This window comes from Podarcis raffonei, chromosome Z, assembly GCF_027172205.1.
Source record: "Podarcis raffonei isolate rPodRaf1 chromosome Z, rPodRaf1.pri, whole genome shotgun sequence".
NCBI lineage: Eukaryota > Metazoa > Chordata > Lepidosauria > Squamata > Lacertidae > Podarcis > Podarcis raffonei.
Window position 1 is genome coordinate 15,532,636 of NC_070621.1, and position 17,352 is coordinate 15,549,987.

The 17,352-nt window shown below is 45.1% G+C and overlaps 1 protein-coding gene across 1 annotated transcript in view; it reads right to left on the reverse strand.

The window, feature by feature from the left end:
• Positions 1-1,835: 1,835 nt before the first annotated feature.
• CFAP77 (cilia and flagella associated protein 77) overlaps positions 1,836-17,352 on the reverse strand; it is a 94,893-nt gene continuing 79,376 nt past the window's right edge. The window contains exon 6 of the mRNA XM_053373872.1: positions 1,836-2,144. Within this exon, the coding sequence (XP_053229847.1) occupies positions 2,016-2,144 (129 nt within the window). The 3' untranslated portion in view covers positions 1,836-2,015. The remainder of the gene's footprint in view (positions 2,145-17,352) is intronic.

Genomic DNA, 17,352 nt, shown 5'->3' on the forward strand with positions numbered 1-17,352 from the left:
CTATAGAGGACTTACCCCTCTCCACCTTCCATCACCCCATTTCTTTTGACTTTCTCTTCCTCCTCACCCCACACCTGCCCTCCTCTGGCTCTCTCCACCTTGGGAGAGGAGACCCCATTCTTAGGTCTCTCTCCCCTGCAGAGATGAAAAGCAAGCACTCCAGCTTAGCTGGATAGAACTGGGCATCTTTTTCTACCAAGTGTGCGTTTCCTACAATAAACTTAAATCTCTTACAGAAAGGTAGCCGTGTTGGTCTGCCATAGTCAAAACAAACATTTTTTCCCTTCCAGTAGCACCTTAAAGACCAACTTAGTTAGTTCTTGGTATGAGCTTTCGTGTGCATGTACACTTCTTCAGATACCTTCAGATATCTGAAGAAGTGTGCATGCACACGAAAGCTCATACCAAGAACTAACTTAGTTGGTCTTTAAGGTGCTACTGGAAGGAAAAAAATTTTTTGTCTTAAATCTCTTACTTTCATACTCAGGTGTGACTCAGTCAGGGTAAGGTGTGCTCCAGGTGGATCTATTGCTAAGCAAAGTGTCCGCTAATACATATAAACTCCAAACACTATTAGTGCATGACCTAGGGAGAGTTCTGAGGGCCAGAGAGAGGTGAGGCTGCCTCTGGTCCCCAGGTCTGAGGTTCCTAACCCCATTTTAGATAAAGATCTCATTGCTGTTGGTGCTGCTTCAGAAATAAAGCAGTCATAGTCTCCATCCAACCCCTCTCATGATAGTTGGCTTGCAAGAGTGTGGGATGTTGCAGTAGCTGAACCAACTACAGGGTGCTTAGGGGACACAAGAGATTTAACCATTTTGATGTTTGCATGATTCCCCTTGCAAGTTTTATTAATAAAAATAGTAAATTACATAGCCCCCTGGCAGAACACATTATCAACTGTGTTATAGCCCGATCATATCATCATTCTTATCCTCACATTATCCCCCATGTTTGATTGATACAGCTGTAAGAACATAAGAAGCGGCTGCTGGATAAGGCCATGAATACAGCATCCTGTTCTCACAGTGGCTAAGCAGAAACCTGCAAGCAAGAGCCCTCTCCCGCCCTGTGGTTTCCAGCAACTGCCTCCAGCTGTGGAAGAAGAGCATAGTTAGTTACTATCATGGCTAGCAGCCATTGATAGCCTTCTCCTCCATGAATTTGTCTAATCCTATTTTAAAGCTGTTGAGGTTGGTGGCCATCACTGCCTCTGGTGGGAGCGAATTCTGTAAGCAGATCATTGTCTTCGTGATAGAGAGGGTACTTGGTCTCCATGTGACTTTACCCCGTCTCTTATGGTACAAGGCACTCTGAAGGCAGCTTCCTCCACAGAACCTTCTTCATTGTAATACACATAACTGAATTACACCTTTATTTCTACAACTGGCATAAGTGCTCCACTATACATGCTTTTTTTGTTTCATGTATTGTTTATTTTACTCACATGCTGCCTTTTCTGAAAAACCAATAAACATTTTTTTGGGGGGAGATGGTCATGTTAAGCACACTTCTTTAAAAGCTGCGAATGACATAGTGTTGTTTCATTATCTTCTTCTTTTATTTCACAAAAATTATACACTGCTTGATTGCAAACAGAACCTCTAAGCAGCTTACAGAAAAAAAACAAGAAACTGAAACATTAAAAGTGTCAGAATGTATTTGCAGTATGAACTCTGGGCTATTAGATTTGTAAGGGGCTTGGGGCAGAGACTGCCTTGTTCATTCCTGACCTTATGCAAGCTACTGGTACAAGTACCATTTTTTGGGTCAACAGCAGTTTTTTAAAAAAAATAAAATAAAAAATGCTTCCAGTGAATGAACTGACAAATGAATTAACTGAATAAATGTTTAATGTAGAGACAGAAGGTGCTTAGTCAATTATGAGCTTAATCAACTTCACAAATACAAACATAGACCTGAAATCTGAAACATGCAATGGAAGATTATAGTAGGATGCCCAGGCTGTGCAGAAATTGGAGCTTTTATTCTCTGCTTTTTCCTCTGGATGATCCTTAGCAGGCAGTGGTGGTGTAAAGGCCCTGCGCCAGGGGCCCAAGCCTCACAGGGATTTCTGACTGGAAGGCCTTCAGAGCCCTCTGGTACGATTCCTTGTCTTGGAAGGTGGAGAGGTGTGGACATATCTGGAGGGAGATGAGATGGACATTGGTCAAATTATCGTTGTTGCTGCAATTAATTTTTTAATTTAATTTTATAATGTGCATGAAACAGAAAAAACAATTATAATGATGGACATTAAAAGATGAAAAACAAAACTATAAACTAAGCACATAGAATAAGTAAAGGACGCATGTTCTGTTTCATCGCCTGAGGCGAAATGGTAATGTAGCTACCCTGCTGCTGCCTCGCTTAACTGGGTTGTGTGCCACTTGCCTGTGAAGTGGCGGCAGTAGCTTCCACTGAGAGCTTGCAAGATTTCTCCAGAAGCCAGTGCTGCTGCTGGTGGGGTGGGCAAGGTCCCCATGGGGCTGCTGCCCCTTGGCCTTTTGCTACCTTAGGTGGTTTCCTTACCCCACCCGGCGGGTAGGCCGGTCCTGAGAATAAGTACACTTGCATGTGGGTTGAATGACAAAGTCCAAGCCATCAATGAAGAAAGCAAGGATAAAAGTTGCCTTCACATAAAGAATTATTATTATTATTATTATTATTATTATTATTATTATTATTATTATTTTGCAGATTTGCCAGGCTGCTGCTGAAGGTTGTCTTGAAATGATGTTTCCACTGTATATGTAATAAAGGAATGTCAAATCATATAGAAAGGTTCTAGTCCCTGTCAAAATATCAGATTATGCATAATTTCCCCCCATTATAAGTTGTATTCCAATATGAATGGTACCAAGTGTCCCATGTAAGATTTGGGGCTGTTTGCCACTGAGTTGCAATTACTATTCGAGCTGCCATGATATTATTATGCTTATTATTATTATTATTATTATTACTTATTAGTCTCTTTTCTTACACAAAAGAACTCAAAGCGACTTACAAACATTCATTAAAACCAACATAAAACAGAGTTAAAGCTAAAATCTAAAGCACCTCCATATTCACAAAAAAGGCAGGATTAAGACATCCTACTCGGAGACAGAGGCCATAAATGAGCCATGGAAGACAAGAGGATATTTGTGTAACTTTTCAGGTGGGTTTTCGATGTGTATCTACTAACTTCTTTGTTACAGCACAAGGTGGCAAACCTTTTCCAGTCTGAGGGCCACATTCCCTTTCAAGCATGCTTTAAGGGGCCACATCACAGTGGTGGGTGGGGCCAGAAGCAAAAGTGGGTGAGCAATGGATGGGTTATGAGTGGGAGCTTACTGAAAGCTGCTTTGAGTTAATTGTATGGGGAAAGTGACTAAATAATAATAATATTAATACAGCTGCCAGGTAACATTTACATTTGTTGCTCCACCCACTTTTGCCTCTGGGCCCACCCACTACCTGCACGTGGACCCTGGAAGCTTGCCCAGAGGGGATTATGGCCCTCTGGCCAAAAAATGTTCCCCACTCCTAAGTCAGGCAGAATGGGGAGCAGGTAATGGAACAGAATAGTTTTTGCCAGTGTCCCTTGAGGGTGGCTGCTAGACAGAGTAGAAAGCACTGGTCTAGATGCACCAACTTTCAACCTGGTCTGAGGCAGTTCCCTAGGAGAGGTCCAGGAGAATTAAGAGGCTGACCTATTCTTGTCTGTTTTCAATGGTGTTTCCTTGCCTCTAGCTATCCAATCTGCCCATGAGGCTTCCCACCCTCTGGGAATGGTTGATTAAGTCCTTTGTCTCGGGTCCATTTTGGGAACCTTATCCTACCATCATCAACAAGGCTTAATGAACTACTCCGATACCAAAGGCTAATTTTCTGATTGGCAGACGAACCTCCAGCTACAAAGATAATTGTGGACATTCAGGTATTAAGTCCTCAAATCTCATTAGAGCAGATCACTTGGCATTTTCCATGTTAGATATCTAAATCCATAATTAGACTCCTGTATAATCAGGCTTTCTTTCTTTTTCTTTTTTTTTGAGGGTGAGGGTGGTGGATCTCCCTTGGCTCCCTTCGAACTAAGCAGATAGACACTGTTAGGTTCTGCATCAATGTCATTTTCAGAATACGAATTCCCAAACTGTCTGCTGTGTATGCTAAAAAAGAGGCATTGTTAGAGCCTTAATAATTAGAATAATGTAAGCCCAAGGCGTCATTCGCAGAGGGGAGTCTCTGTTGCATCTCTGTATGAGTCCCTGATCTGGCCTGGACTCCTTTTTGCCAGGAATCACAACCAGTGCATACTAAGATATGAGGAGTCAGGTAGTAGAGGCAGGGTAATTGGGAGTCGCGGGGAAGAAGGTAGGGAGGCCAACTGTAGGTGGAGTCAGAGCCAATGACAGGTGCAGCCATTCCCCTCCCCCTCCATCCTCCTCCAGCTGGTCCTCATCTACCTGCCTAGTCCAGGAGTGGCCCTTGTCTGTCAGCTTCCTCCCCCTTTGTCTTATGAGAACATCAAGAGAGCTCCGCTGGATCAGTCCAATGGCCCATATAGTCCAGCATCCTGTTCTCACAGTGGCCAACCAGATGACTCAGTTCAAAACCCTCAACCAGAACCCAAGCACAAGAGCACTCTCCCCTCCTGTGATTTCCAGCAAACAGTACTCAGAAGCATTACTGCCCCTGACCATAGCAATCACGGCTAGTATCCATCAAAAACCTTCTCCTCCATGAACTTGTCTAATCCTCTTTTAAAGTTGTGTAGGTTGGTAGCCATCACTGCCTCTTGTGGGAGTGAGTTCCATAGTTTAAAAATGTGCTGCGTGAAGCAGTACTTCCTTTTATCTGTCCAACCTCGCTGGATGTCTACGAGTTGTCAGGGTGGCCCTTGTAGAAATTGCCAGGGAGGTGGATGTGCAGAAATGTTTCCAAGGCAATAGATGAAAAAGGCAACTGTCAGGCTTAGTATGAGCAGCTGGCCTAGTGGAATGCCTCTAATACAGACTAACACAGTGAATCACATCCAGCCATGAAACACGGCTGTAGAGGCAGTGGTGGGAGAAAGTGGAAACTCTTTTACTCTGGCCAGATCATGCTGATTAGAAAGCACCAGATAGCAGTCCTATTGTTGTTGTTTTGGTACAATAAGGTCTGAAAAGGTTAGGTTTATGTGAGCATCTGTGAGCCTTTCAGCAGTAGATACACTCTGGCTCCTGAGTCTGCCAAATAATCTCCATGCAAACCAGTCCAGTTGTAATTCCCAGATTATACTCTTGTTTGAGATTTCTCAGAGACAGTTTTTTCTTTGAATTTGTATGATCTGGTTTGTTTCTTGGGAGCAAAATGCCTGCCTGGGCACGAACATTCCTAGTCTCAGCACCAGAGAGGAATAATGCCATTTATTTATTTCTCTGAAAAAAAAAATGAGAGCTTCTCTCATTATTAGGGGCACTTGAAAAGTATGGATTAATCCCAGGTCAGTCGTTAAAGCCACAGCAAGGGAACTTGAGGTTAGAGGTCTGTATCTGACAGCAGAAAGCGACAGGATTGTGCATTAAAACTGTCAGACCCTAATCACCCCTTGTTCTGCTTCTAAACTCTGTATTGGAAAATAAAATGACATTTACTCTGTAACCCTTCTCTCCCCAGCTGTGACACAACACGAATACCCTGCCAAATGTGTTGGTGGGATCCTGAAATCCACAGCTCTGGCTGCTTTGATAGTGGACACTCAGGGCCAATGGTGTAAACCACCCGTCTCTTCTTAACACAGGAATGTGGAGGTGGGCTTTTTTCACTGATAGCACCATTGTTGTGCAATGCCTACCCTGCAGAAATGGGAGAGCCCCATCAGCACTGGCATTCCCCTGGCTATTGAAGTCATGCCTGTTTAGACAACTGTTCCCCTGACCTCCAACTTGACCTGAACCTCCTCAATGAATAATTTCAATTGTTGCATTGTCTTGCTATGCTGTTTAAAGGTTTGTTGTACTGTAAACTTTAATTTTTGAGGTTTTAAACATTCTGACATAAATTTTTTCTTGTGTATTTTAATTACTGGCAGATTTATTTTTACCAGTGGTTTTACACTTTTAAACCTCTTAGAAGCCTTTTTGGCATGTAAGTGATACATAAATTAATTGTTCTGACCATGGCTTCACTGTGACTGTCAGCTTTCACCACTGGAAAATCCCACAGAACATTCAGGAATCCATCAGGTTCCACCAGTCTCCTGGGAGATAGACCTTTCAAACAGGTCTATCATCCTTACAAAGGGTGTGATTGCCACCACCAATCCAAATTTTGCCAGATGGTGCTCAGACCATGGCAGTGTGACACCAGCATCCTGTACCCTTAAGCCATCCCTCACATCACTCTGAGCAGAGACTAAATCATGCCCGGCTCAGTGTTTTAGATAGATGACAATCTGAGACAGTGTAATGGTTGCCATGAAGACTGTGAAGTCCTGAGCTGGTCTAGCAACAGCCTCTGCATGGATGTTAAATTCACCCAGATCACTGACCATAGGTGGGCAGAGTCAATCACCTGTTAATGACATTGACGGCTGCCATGATATTAGGTAGTCCACTTTCCTTTGCAGTGGAGGTTGTACTCAGGCTGGTTGTGTAGGAAGTTCCCAGCTAGGATTGGCTGCCCGTCAGATTCCCAGTTCCCTGGAGTCCTGTGGATCCCAGTAAGGCTGGGACTCTAAGAGGTCAGTTTGTATTAGAATACAGATTAGAGTCCATGGGCACCCCTGGTGTTAGGGCCAGAACAAAGTACCAGGAGCATGAAACACATCCCTAAGCCACCCATGTACTTAAAAAAAAATAACAGTTGTAGCAAAATAATGCTTTAAAATGATAAAACAAGCACATCCCAGGTTCGGATAAGACTCCGTCAGTCAATATTCGTGGTTTTATTTTTCAGGAAGTCTAAACTTGTTGCTGGCTTTGGAACAAGGACATTTGAGGGTGCCTAACATGGAGAGCTTTCGATTTCTGATGAAATTTCTGCAGGATTTTAACCACTCTCATACGCATTTCAAGGGTTGGACTAGAATGCTCCTTGAGTCCCCTCCAATACCTGATTCTATGACTCAAGACCAAATCCAATAATCTCATCAAGTACATTATGAAAATAAACTTGTGTGCGTATGTAAATAATGTGTATAACATTAATCATGATTTGGGTGCAACCCCCCTCCCCAAAATCAGGTATTCTAGTATGTAACTGAGTCAAAGTACAACTGCTTCTCCTTAGTGGCGGAGTTAGTTGCATGGGCGCTCGGAGTGGGGGCCATGCTGTGCACCTGGGGGATGCGAGCTGCTACGCACGGGGTCAGCGGGGTGAGCCCCCTGCGGTGTGCCTTTTTGTCACCCCCCTCATGGATGACACCTGGGGCAGACTGCCCCCACTGCCCCCCTTCCTACACCCCTGCTTCTCCTCTTACCCACCCCTATCAGAGATTTAACACCTGTACACCAGGGTGGGGTGGGAGTCACTTAAGAAGCCAGTGTGGTCTAATAGTTAGAGTATTGGTCTAGGACCCAGGAGACCAGGGTTCAAATCCCCACTCGGCCATGAAGCTCACTGGGTGATCCTGGGCCAGTCACTATTTCTCAGCCTAACCTACCTCACAGGGTTGTTGCGTGGATTAAATGAGGAGGGGGAGAACCGTGGATCACCTTGAGATCCATGGTGGAATGGTGGGGTGTAAATGCAATAAAGTCAGGAGTTGTGTTCTGGTTCATTGTGCACGTCAGCAGTCGTGCGTAAGCCCATTCCACCCCTGCCCTCTTCGGGGGCCAAAAACTACGTGAGCATCAGTGGTCACATGTCAAACAGACACACACAGAATGGTCACCGCCTGTACATTAAATAAATACATAAACTCTGCTACTGCATAGTAAGAATGAAAACAAAATCTCCCCCTAAACAAAAACCAGGAGCGGTGTTTTGTTTTTGTTTTACCGGGGACAGGAACGCAAAAATCTAGGAAAATCGCTCTTCTAGGTAGGTTTGTGAATTTTTATATTGGATCATTCCTATACAGGTTGACCTGACTTGCCTCCCTCAGCCTGATGTGCAAATGTGATCTTAAGTATGCACCAGGAATCACAGTTACGACAGGCTTAAGGGCAAACACACATGCAAGTGGTGCGATTTGGCCCTCCCTAGACCATGCCAAGCCAGGAGAGCTGGGAATGGTGTGCTCTGAATATTTTGTGCCAAATTCCCTTCTGATGTCTCAATGCGCGAGGAAGATGCATAGCCAGACAGAAAACACCGAAATGGTGATGTGCCCCTCATCCCACAAAACTAAACAAAACAAACCTCTCTTATCCACAGAAAAAGTAGCAGATTGTGAAGTTAAGCCAAGCTAGATCCTGACTTGGTGACGTGCTAGCTTTCCCAGGGCGGTGAGTTTTTGATGTGGCGGGGAATGCACAACTCCCTGCCTCCTGCATACCATGAGCATTCCTCCTGAATACATACATTGCTCCGGAGTGCTTGAGGCCCTCTGCCTCTGGCCTCATAGGGCTGGCACTTGTTGTGAGTGTTTTGTTGCTGTTGTTGTTAAAGCACCTACTAATTTGAGTTTCTTCCCTGGCAAACCCATCTCTTACTTTTGTGGCCTGGGGGAGTTTAAAGACACGAGGCCTTTATCGGAGAAGGGAACAACAGTGTCGCCCCTGGAACCCGGAAACACACAGATGTGCTCAGGTACACACCCTATACCACATCTCTCTGTATATATACACACACACACGGATGCAAATGATATCTGCAAAAGCCATCACTTGCGAGGCTTGGCAGAAAATAATGAGAAACACTAAATCTTTTATAAGGTCAACACTCGAGCAGCTGTCAAACAAGAAAAGATTTTAGCGGGAAAGGCGGGAGGAAAAAAAAAACTTCCATCGCCTCATTAAGCCCTACAAGCCTGGGCCTGGCGTGGTGAGGAGACGCCGGGGCGCCTCCGTTTTGTGTCAGTAATTTGTGGCGGAGGAGGCGGAGGTACCGTGCAACAGCCAGCGCCGAAGGGGCCTAGGGGGAAGCTGGGGGATCGTTAGCGCGCCAGGCGCGGCCTCGGTTCCTAATTGGAACCATTGGGCATTATCAACGGATATTTTGCTTCGGATGCCTGACAGCTAGCGTGGCCCAGAATGATCGCCCACTTGTCAGTGTAAAAGACCATTAAAAACAGACCATTTTGATTTAATTGGAGGCGGTGCGCTGGGGGGCTCAGGTGAGGAGCCTCATCAGCTGATGGCGGCTGCGGAGGTCCTTTTAAAAAAATCCTTGGTATTGATGTGTTCTCAGCCTTCTCTACCCCGCCCCCCCGTCCCTTCAAACCCCCCTCCTTTTCATAAACTGTCTGGGAGTGAAAGATCGGTCTCCATCACGCCAAGAGCCACCTTCAATAGGGTTGTCAACAAATGCTGTGACAAGTGGCAGAGAGCGTGGTAGCAGGTATTTAAAAATATATATATTTGAGAAAGCTGATGTTATCTCTGTCTGCAACAGAACCAAACTCAGGAAAAGTACACGTGATCAGAGGGCCACCGTTGGACAGTCCCTCTCTCATAACTGTACCCTTTTTGGCACCTGATAGAAGCATTTTTGTTTAGGCAAGCCTATTATAATCTATTGCATTTATATCCCACCACTTCCCCCAATGAGGTCACGGTGGCATACATGGTTTGCACCTCTTCATTTAATCCCTACAATAACCCTGTGAGGTAGGCTAGGCTAAGACGCTGTGACTTGCCCCAAGGTGAATGGGGATTTGAACCCTGCTATTCCAAGTCCTAGTCCAACATGCCAACCATTATGGCGCACTGACTCAGATGTTTAGAAAGCTAATGTGAATTTAATCTGCTTTTTTTGTCTAAATTTTATGAGATAAATAATAGTGAATAATGCCAGAACTTGAGCGTTGGAAGTTTCTGGGTGGAAGAAAGGCAATACTTGTTCACTTATACTAAGGAATTCACTCCCTCAGTAGATAGTGATGGTCACCAGGTTTGGATGGCTTTAAGAGAAGATTATACAAATTAATGAAGGATGATGCTATTGATGACTAATGTGGCCCCTGCAAGGTTGCCCCGAAGGTAATGCCGCCTGTCAGGGAACTGCCATCGGAGCCAAGAGTGGAGGTAAGGCTCCCCAACGATGCAGGAGAAGGGACCAGCAGGGAGAGAGAGAACACTTCCTTTGGGGAAGGAAATCGGCATGACACCAGGAAGAAAGGGGAGCAGGGAAGGACTTCGGAGAGATGGCTCCAAGACTCTTCCACAGAGACCAGCGGGGAGAGCCCAGGACCTCCGCAGGCCATGCCCACTCTGCGCAGAAGACTTCCGCGCAGGAAGGCTAGGCGGAGAGTTGGCGTCAAAGGGCTTTTATGTTGGAAGAAGTTCAGGAAACGCCCACTGACGGATTCTGCCAGTGACTGAGACAGCCACGGAGAAAGGACTGTCCAGCCAGGGAAAGGTTTAGCCAGACAACGATGCCTAGAGCAGCAGCCCCCTTACGCACGAGCAACCCCATTCCCTTTACACCGCCCTTGGGCTGAAACAGGCTCCTCATCCCTGAAACAAAAGAGGCCTGTCAAAGCAAACAGGACATATTGACTGCCTCATGTGTTTCCTCAATATCCACAAACTCCCCTTACGAACCTTTTATATGAGATGGCTTGTCAATGAGTCCCCTTCTGAAACAGTTCCATCATGTAGAAAGAAGAGAAAATGCAAAATTCCAACAGTAAGCAAGACAACCTATACTGACCCACGGTGTAACAACTCCAACTCATTTTAAAACAAAATACCCCCAGACTTTTAATTTCCTGACAGGCCAGGCCCAGGAGGATGATGTGAGCTCTGCTTGTTGACTGAGTTCTAAAATATCACACCCCTCCTTCTGAGAAATTGAGGAAATGTAAAATACATTCTCTCTCTCTCCCTCTCTCTCTCTCTCTCTGTTAAACCTCCATTGTTTGTTTTCAAGAAGAATGCAGATGTGAGTTAGTATCAGATCCTGCAGTGGGTGTCAAATTCTGATGACTAGGATTGTTCTGGAAAAGTTGATAGAGTGGACGATTCCACCTCCCTCATCCATGACCCAATTGTGGATGAGGAGGCTGATTTGGTCTGTATCACTGAGACTTGAATGAATGAGCAGTGTGGAGTTGGTCTCAGCCAGCAGTGCCCACCTGGGTACTCAGTACAGCATCAGGGCAAACTTGAGGGTTCAAGAAGGGGAGTTGCTGTGGTCTATAAAGGTTCTTGTATCCACTGGGAGCTTGATTCCGATGTTACAGCAAATGACTCTCAAGGGGTGTCCAGAACATTGTCTAGTCCTGTTGAATTGGATGAGTTTCAGGTGGTAAGGTTTGAGGATGTGGGTAAGGTACTTGGATCAATCAAGATAACCACATGTACAATGGACCCTTGCTGCTCTTGGCTGATAAAACAGGAGGAGACAGCTAGCCAGGAAGGTGATGAATGCCTCTTTGTGAGACAGAGAGGTCCCTGCCTGCTTGAAGGAGGCACTGGTTAAAACCACTCCTTAAGAAGCTCTCCCTGGATTTGGAAAATCTAAGTAATTACCAGCCAGCTGACAATCTCCCTTTCTTGGGCAAAACTCTTGAGTGGGTGGTCGTGGACCAGATGCAGGCACTCTTGGAGGAAACTGATTTTCTACATACACGTCAATTCGGATTTTGGCACAGAAACCACTTTGGTCACCCAGTATGAAGTCAGGATACAAGGGAAATGTGTCACTATCAATTGTCCTCGTCTCTTAGCAGCTTTCAATGCCATCAACCATAGCATCCTTCTGGAGCAACTATCCAAGCTGTGGGTGGGTGGGTGGCACTGATTTGCAGCAGTTCCAGTCCTACCTGTTAGAGGGTGATGCTTGGGGAATGCTCTTTGGTCCCATGGAGCCTTTAATGTGGGGGTTCCTCTAGGTTAAATTTTATCCCATATGCTGTTTAACATCTACATGAAACCAGTGAGTGAGGTCATTTGGAGCTTTGGAGTACATTGTCAGCAATATGCTGATCACATACAGTGCTATTCCTTTACAACTGCAAGTGAGGCAGTGGATGTGCTGGACTGTGGTCCTGTCTTGGCAATGGGCTGCCAACAAACTGAAGCTCAATCCAGATAAGGCACTGTTAGTGGGTGGTTCCCTACACTGGATGGATGGAAGGTTTCCTGTTCTTGATGGGGTTACAGTCCCTCTGAACGAGCGGGTATGTAGCTTGGGGGTACTTCTGTCACTTGAGGCCTGGATCACCATGGTGGTGCAGAGTGCCTTCCATCAGCTTCTGCTATGCCCCTAAATGGACAAGGATTGCCTAACTTCTGTCATCTTTGGTCTGGTCACTTGTAGGTTAGATTACTCCAATGTGTTATATGACTCAGAATACAGTCTGGAAACTTTAGTTGGTGCAGAATTCATCATCCAGGTTTGAGCATATTACAGCAATCCTGGCCTGACTGCACTGGCTGCCAATTAGTTTCTGGATCCAATTCGAAGTGCTGGTTTTGACCTATGAAGCCTTAAACAGCTGAGAATCACAATACCTCAAGGACCGCATCTCCACATATAAACCAGTCTAGTTGTTGGCATCTGTCGGTCTCAGAGGACAATGGTGGAATAGACCTTTGGGAGTGAAGTCAAACTGTTGGAAGGTTGCAGTGTCTGCTGTGGCTGTAGAGACTGATACAGGTGACACATGTTTCATTGCAGCTGGGGCAGAGGAAGGCGCCTGGTTGTGCTGCTGCAGATGCACCATGATGTTTCTTCTCTCCGCAATCTTCCCAGCGGTCATTCCTCCTCTGGCTGTGGCTGTGGATGTAAGAACCTGTCTGTCTGTCTCCAGGCATTGCGGTCATCTGCAAGGGATTCCAAAATGGAGGGGGTGATGTTGCCAGCCTTCATGTCATGTTTACAGACATCTTTGTAACAGAGTTGGTCTGCTAACAGGCCTGGTGCCTGAAGCCAGCTCCCCGTAGAGCACGTCCTTGGGGATCCCGCCATCTTCCATTCTGCAGACATGACCAACCCAACGTAGATGTCGCTGAGACAGGAATGTGAACATGCTGAGAATGTGGGCTTGGGGAGAACACATCTTCATTTAAGACTCTGTCCTGCCATGTGATGCCCAAAATCTTCCCAACACAGCAAATATAGAAGGTGCTGAGGTGTCACTCCTGGCAGGTGTAAGTTGTCCAAAACTCACTACCAGACTGCAGCATGTTCAACATGTAAGCCTGGTAGACCTTCACTGGATGTTAGCATCACATTTTCCCATGTCCTTTTGGAGAGGCGAGTTACTGCTGTAGCTGCCTTGCCAATGAACCAAGACCCTGCAATCATCACCTGAGGCTCTTCTTTGTGCATCTCCTCTGTGATAGCTGCAGAGGATGGCAGAATGTGAATGAGCTTTCTCTGCTGTTGCTTCCCACTTGTGGAGTACCCTCTCAAGGGAGGTGCACCCAGTGCTTTCATTATGTATCTTTAGGCAGCTTTGACTGATTAAACATTCTATGGTCTAAATGTGTTTGTAGAAGGGGGTTATTGAGTTGTTATCATTAATTTTTAAAATTTCTATAGTGCTCTTCATTTGAAGATCACAGGATGGTTTACTATATAAAAACACAAAAATGCATACTGTCATCTGTCATGGATGCTTTAGTTGAGATCCATGCATCACAGGGGGTTGGACTGGATGACTCCTGGGGTGCCTTCCAACTCTACAATTCTATGATACCATAATAAAAAACAAAAACAATACCCCATAGCTTGTTCAATTGGCCAAAGGACTTTATATGTAAGCACTTATGCATTGTGTGTTCTTGTTTTGTATTTTTATGTTGTGAACTAGCCTGTGATATTTGGATGAAGGACAGTATACAAATTAAAAGAACAAACAAACAAACAAACAAACAAACAATAAAGCATTATCATACGACTTTAAGCAATCATGGCTTCCTCCAAAGAATTATGGGAGCTGTAGTTTATTTAGGGTGCTGAGAGTTCTTAGGAGGCCTTGTTTCCTCTCACGGAGCTACAATGGCCAGAGATCACCAGGAAAAGGGATGGATTCTTAAACCACTCTGGGAACTGTACCTTCTGAGGGGAATAGGGCCTTCTAACAACTCTCGACACCCTTAACAGACTACAGCTCCCAGGATCCTTTGGGGAGAAGCCATGACTGGTAAAATAGTGCTTTAAATGTATGTTACAGAAATATGTTACACAGAGCTGCTTTGCTTTCTTTCTTGGAGGTTGTTAGCCAGAGTGGACAGGATGCCAATTTTCTCCTATTCCCAAAGAGTTATGTGATGCTAAGCAATTGCTGCTGTGTCTGCACTGGCAGATATACTACAGTTCAGCAACTTTTGCTAATCCAGTGCACCTTCCCCCCGCCTGTTCCTGTTAGGTCAGTGAACTGGCGGGGAGGCAAGCAAGCCCCGTAGGGTCCCAGGAGGCACAAATTAGGGCTATTTTCCCGCAAAGAGACGTCCAAATAAGAACCAAATCGGAACGGCGGCATGAAAATCCTGTAAATCAAACGGTTGGCTTAATAGCATGTGCCATTATTCTGGGGCACTGGGGCCTGAACTCTGCATCCGAATGCGAAAAAATATTCAATTTGTCTAGCCTTTAGTGACTGAATGACTGTGTAATGTCACAGAGGCTTGGCCCGGAGGGCAGGAAAGGTGGACAGAGAGCAATTAAGTGGGCAGTGGGGTGGGGGGCAGGAGAAGGGTTTCCGTTGCAGAGAAATCCTTCTGCGTGGTCCAGGAGGATGAATGAATGAATGGTTTGTTTGTTTGTTTGTTTGTTTGTTTGTTTATTGCATTTATATCCCACATTTTCCTCTAAGGAGTTCAAGGTGGCACACATGTTTCATCTCCCCCACGATTTAATCCCCACAACAACCCTGTGAGGTAGGTTGTAAGCTGAGTGAGGCAGTAACTTGCTCAACATCACACCCAGTGAGCTACATAGCCAACTGCAGTGTGTGTGTGTGTGTGTGTGTTGAACCCCAGTCTCCCAGATCCTTGTCTTCATTTAATCCCCACAACAACCCAGTGCGGTAAGTTAGGCTGGGAGTGAGTCACTGGCCCAACGTCACACGGTGAGCTTCATCGCCGAGTGGAAATTTGAACCCTGGTCTCCCAAGTCCTAGTCTGGCACACTAAACACTACACCAGGCATGGGTGAAGGCAACTAGAGTGATGCTGCCCCCCAGACAAAGGGAAGTATTTATTCACACAGTGCATAGCTTAGGAATGCAGAAGCTTTTACAGCCCAAGGGCTGCATGCCCCTCGGAGCAACCTTCCATGGGCAGGAAGGGCATGTGTTAGTGGTGGGTGGGGCCAGAGGCAAATGTGGGTGGAGCAATGGATGCAAATGTCATCTCTGTGCAGTGGGCTAGGTTCTATACACACTAAACCCTACTCTCTATCCAGGGAAGCAAGAAGCATTTTCAAAATTCAAGTACACAAAAAGGAAGGTGGTCTGGAGCATGTGGCCATGTGGTCTGGAGAGAAACCTGAGGGCCCCACAGACAGGCTCTGAAGGCCTAAGGCTTTCCCAGACAAAACTATGGATTAGATAACAAGACCAATCACCAACTTGCATGGGAGCCAACCCCTAGGGGCCGAGGGGGCTTCAGCACCCCAAAAAAATATTTGAGGAGGCTGGCCCCTCCCAAAATGGATGGGCATTGCGATTTGAATGGTGTGCGTGCACCGTGTCATATGATTGATTATGCGGGGTGGGGCTTACCTGGGCCCTCCAATATTTTATTCAAGTTGGCAGCCTTGTGAACTTGGATGGCTTTGGAAGATGGAGCCATATAGGTTATGGCTATCAATGGTTATTAGGGACTGCCAGACTCATTATATCCTGTACAGAGCATGGAGATCTTTGTGGGAGTCACTGATAGCAGTCCCTGATGGCTTGAACGTGCAACTCATATCCTCCAGGAGCCATGCATTCAGTATGGTGGGCCCAGTCTCATGGAACTCCCTACCAGTTGAGGTCAGACAGGCCCCCTCCCTAGTGAAATTCCAGCAGCTACTGAGACTTTTTTAGTATTATTTCAGCAGGCATCTTAATTTTAACTGATTATTTCAATTGATTTTTTTTTATTAATTCTCACTATGTTGAATTTTTCATACTCTGCTCAGAGATGATTGTAGTTAACTGGTATATATAAATGGTCTAAATAAAAACAAAATAAAATCAGAGCAGTGCGTCTCTGAATACCAGGAATAGGGATGGGAGGACCTGTAGTTGCAGTTGCTCATTCTTTCCCCCCATCTTAAATTCAGTTTTCCACCTATCCACATTAAGTTTGTGGATTTTTAAATTTTTATTTATTTCATTTTATTTTTGGTCCAGATGAACGTAATTGGGCAAAATCAAAGATGATCTATGAGCTAAAAGACTTGTAAATAATTTAGCATCTGCATTTATCAAAGAAATAGGCCTATGTGAGTCAACGCATTCAAGGTCTTTCTATGGTTTAGGGAATATTATTATAGTTGAAGTCTTCCATGTTTTGGGGATCTGGCCTTTACTCAGTCTCTCTAGAAAAAGTTTGAAGAGGAGAAAAATTGTATCTGTTCATTAAGAGGTTTTATTTTAAAAGGCCCATAATTTTAAAAATAAAAAGTCCTCATGAAAGTTCACCAGTATTTTAGCACATTTGTTTTTGAATCTACACATTTTTGTATGCTAATATACAAATGATTCCAAGGCAATTTTCCATTATGCACATCTTTATGTTATTTTCACAGATATATGCATTCTCACGCATGCTTAACTGGCACCATATGCATTGCCATACATCTCACTTGGCGGGAGAAGTGCATTGCAAAATTCAAATAGCGCAAATTTCAGGGAATGACATCATTTCCGTTCATATCTCACTTAGGAAAACAGCGAATTGGGTAGATTTATTGCAAAATGTAAACTGAATAAAATCCCCCTCCACATCCATTCTGGGGAAGAACAGCAGGAGAGGGCTATTCTGACCTCTTTGTGACTTTCTCAGTGACCTCTCATTGGCCTCTATGAGAAACAGGCTAGTGAACAAGATGCCATTTTTATCTGATCCAGCAGGGCTATTTCTATGATCCGATACAGTTTTACCTTGGATCCCGAATGCCTTGGTAATCAGACGTTTTGGCTGCCGAACGCTGCAAACCCAGGAGTGTTTTGGTTTGTGAACATTCTTTGGAACCCAAATGTTTGACGGGGCTTCCGTGGCTTCTGATTGGCTGCAGGAGCTTCCTGCAGCCAATTAGAAGCTGCGCTTTGGT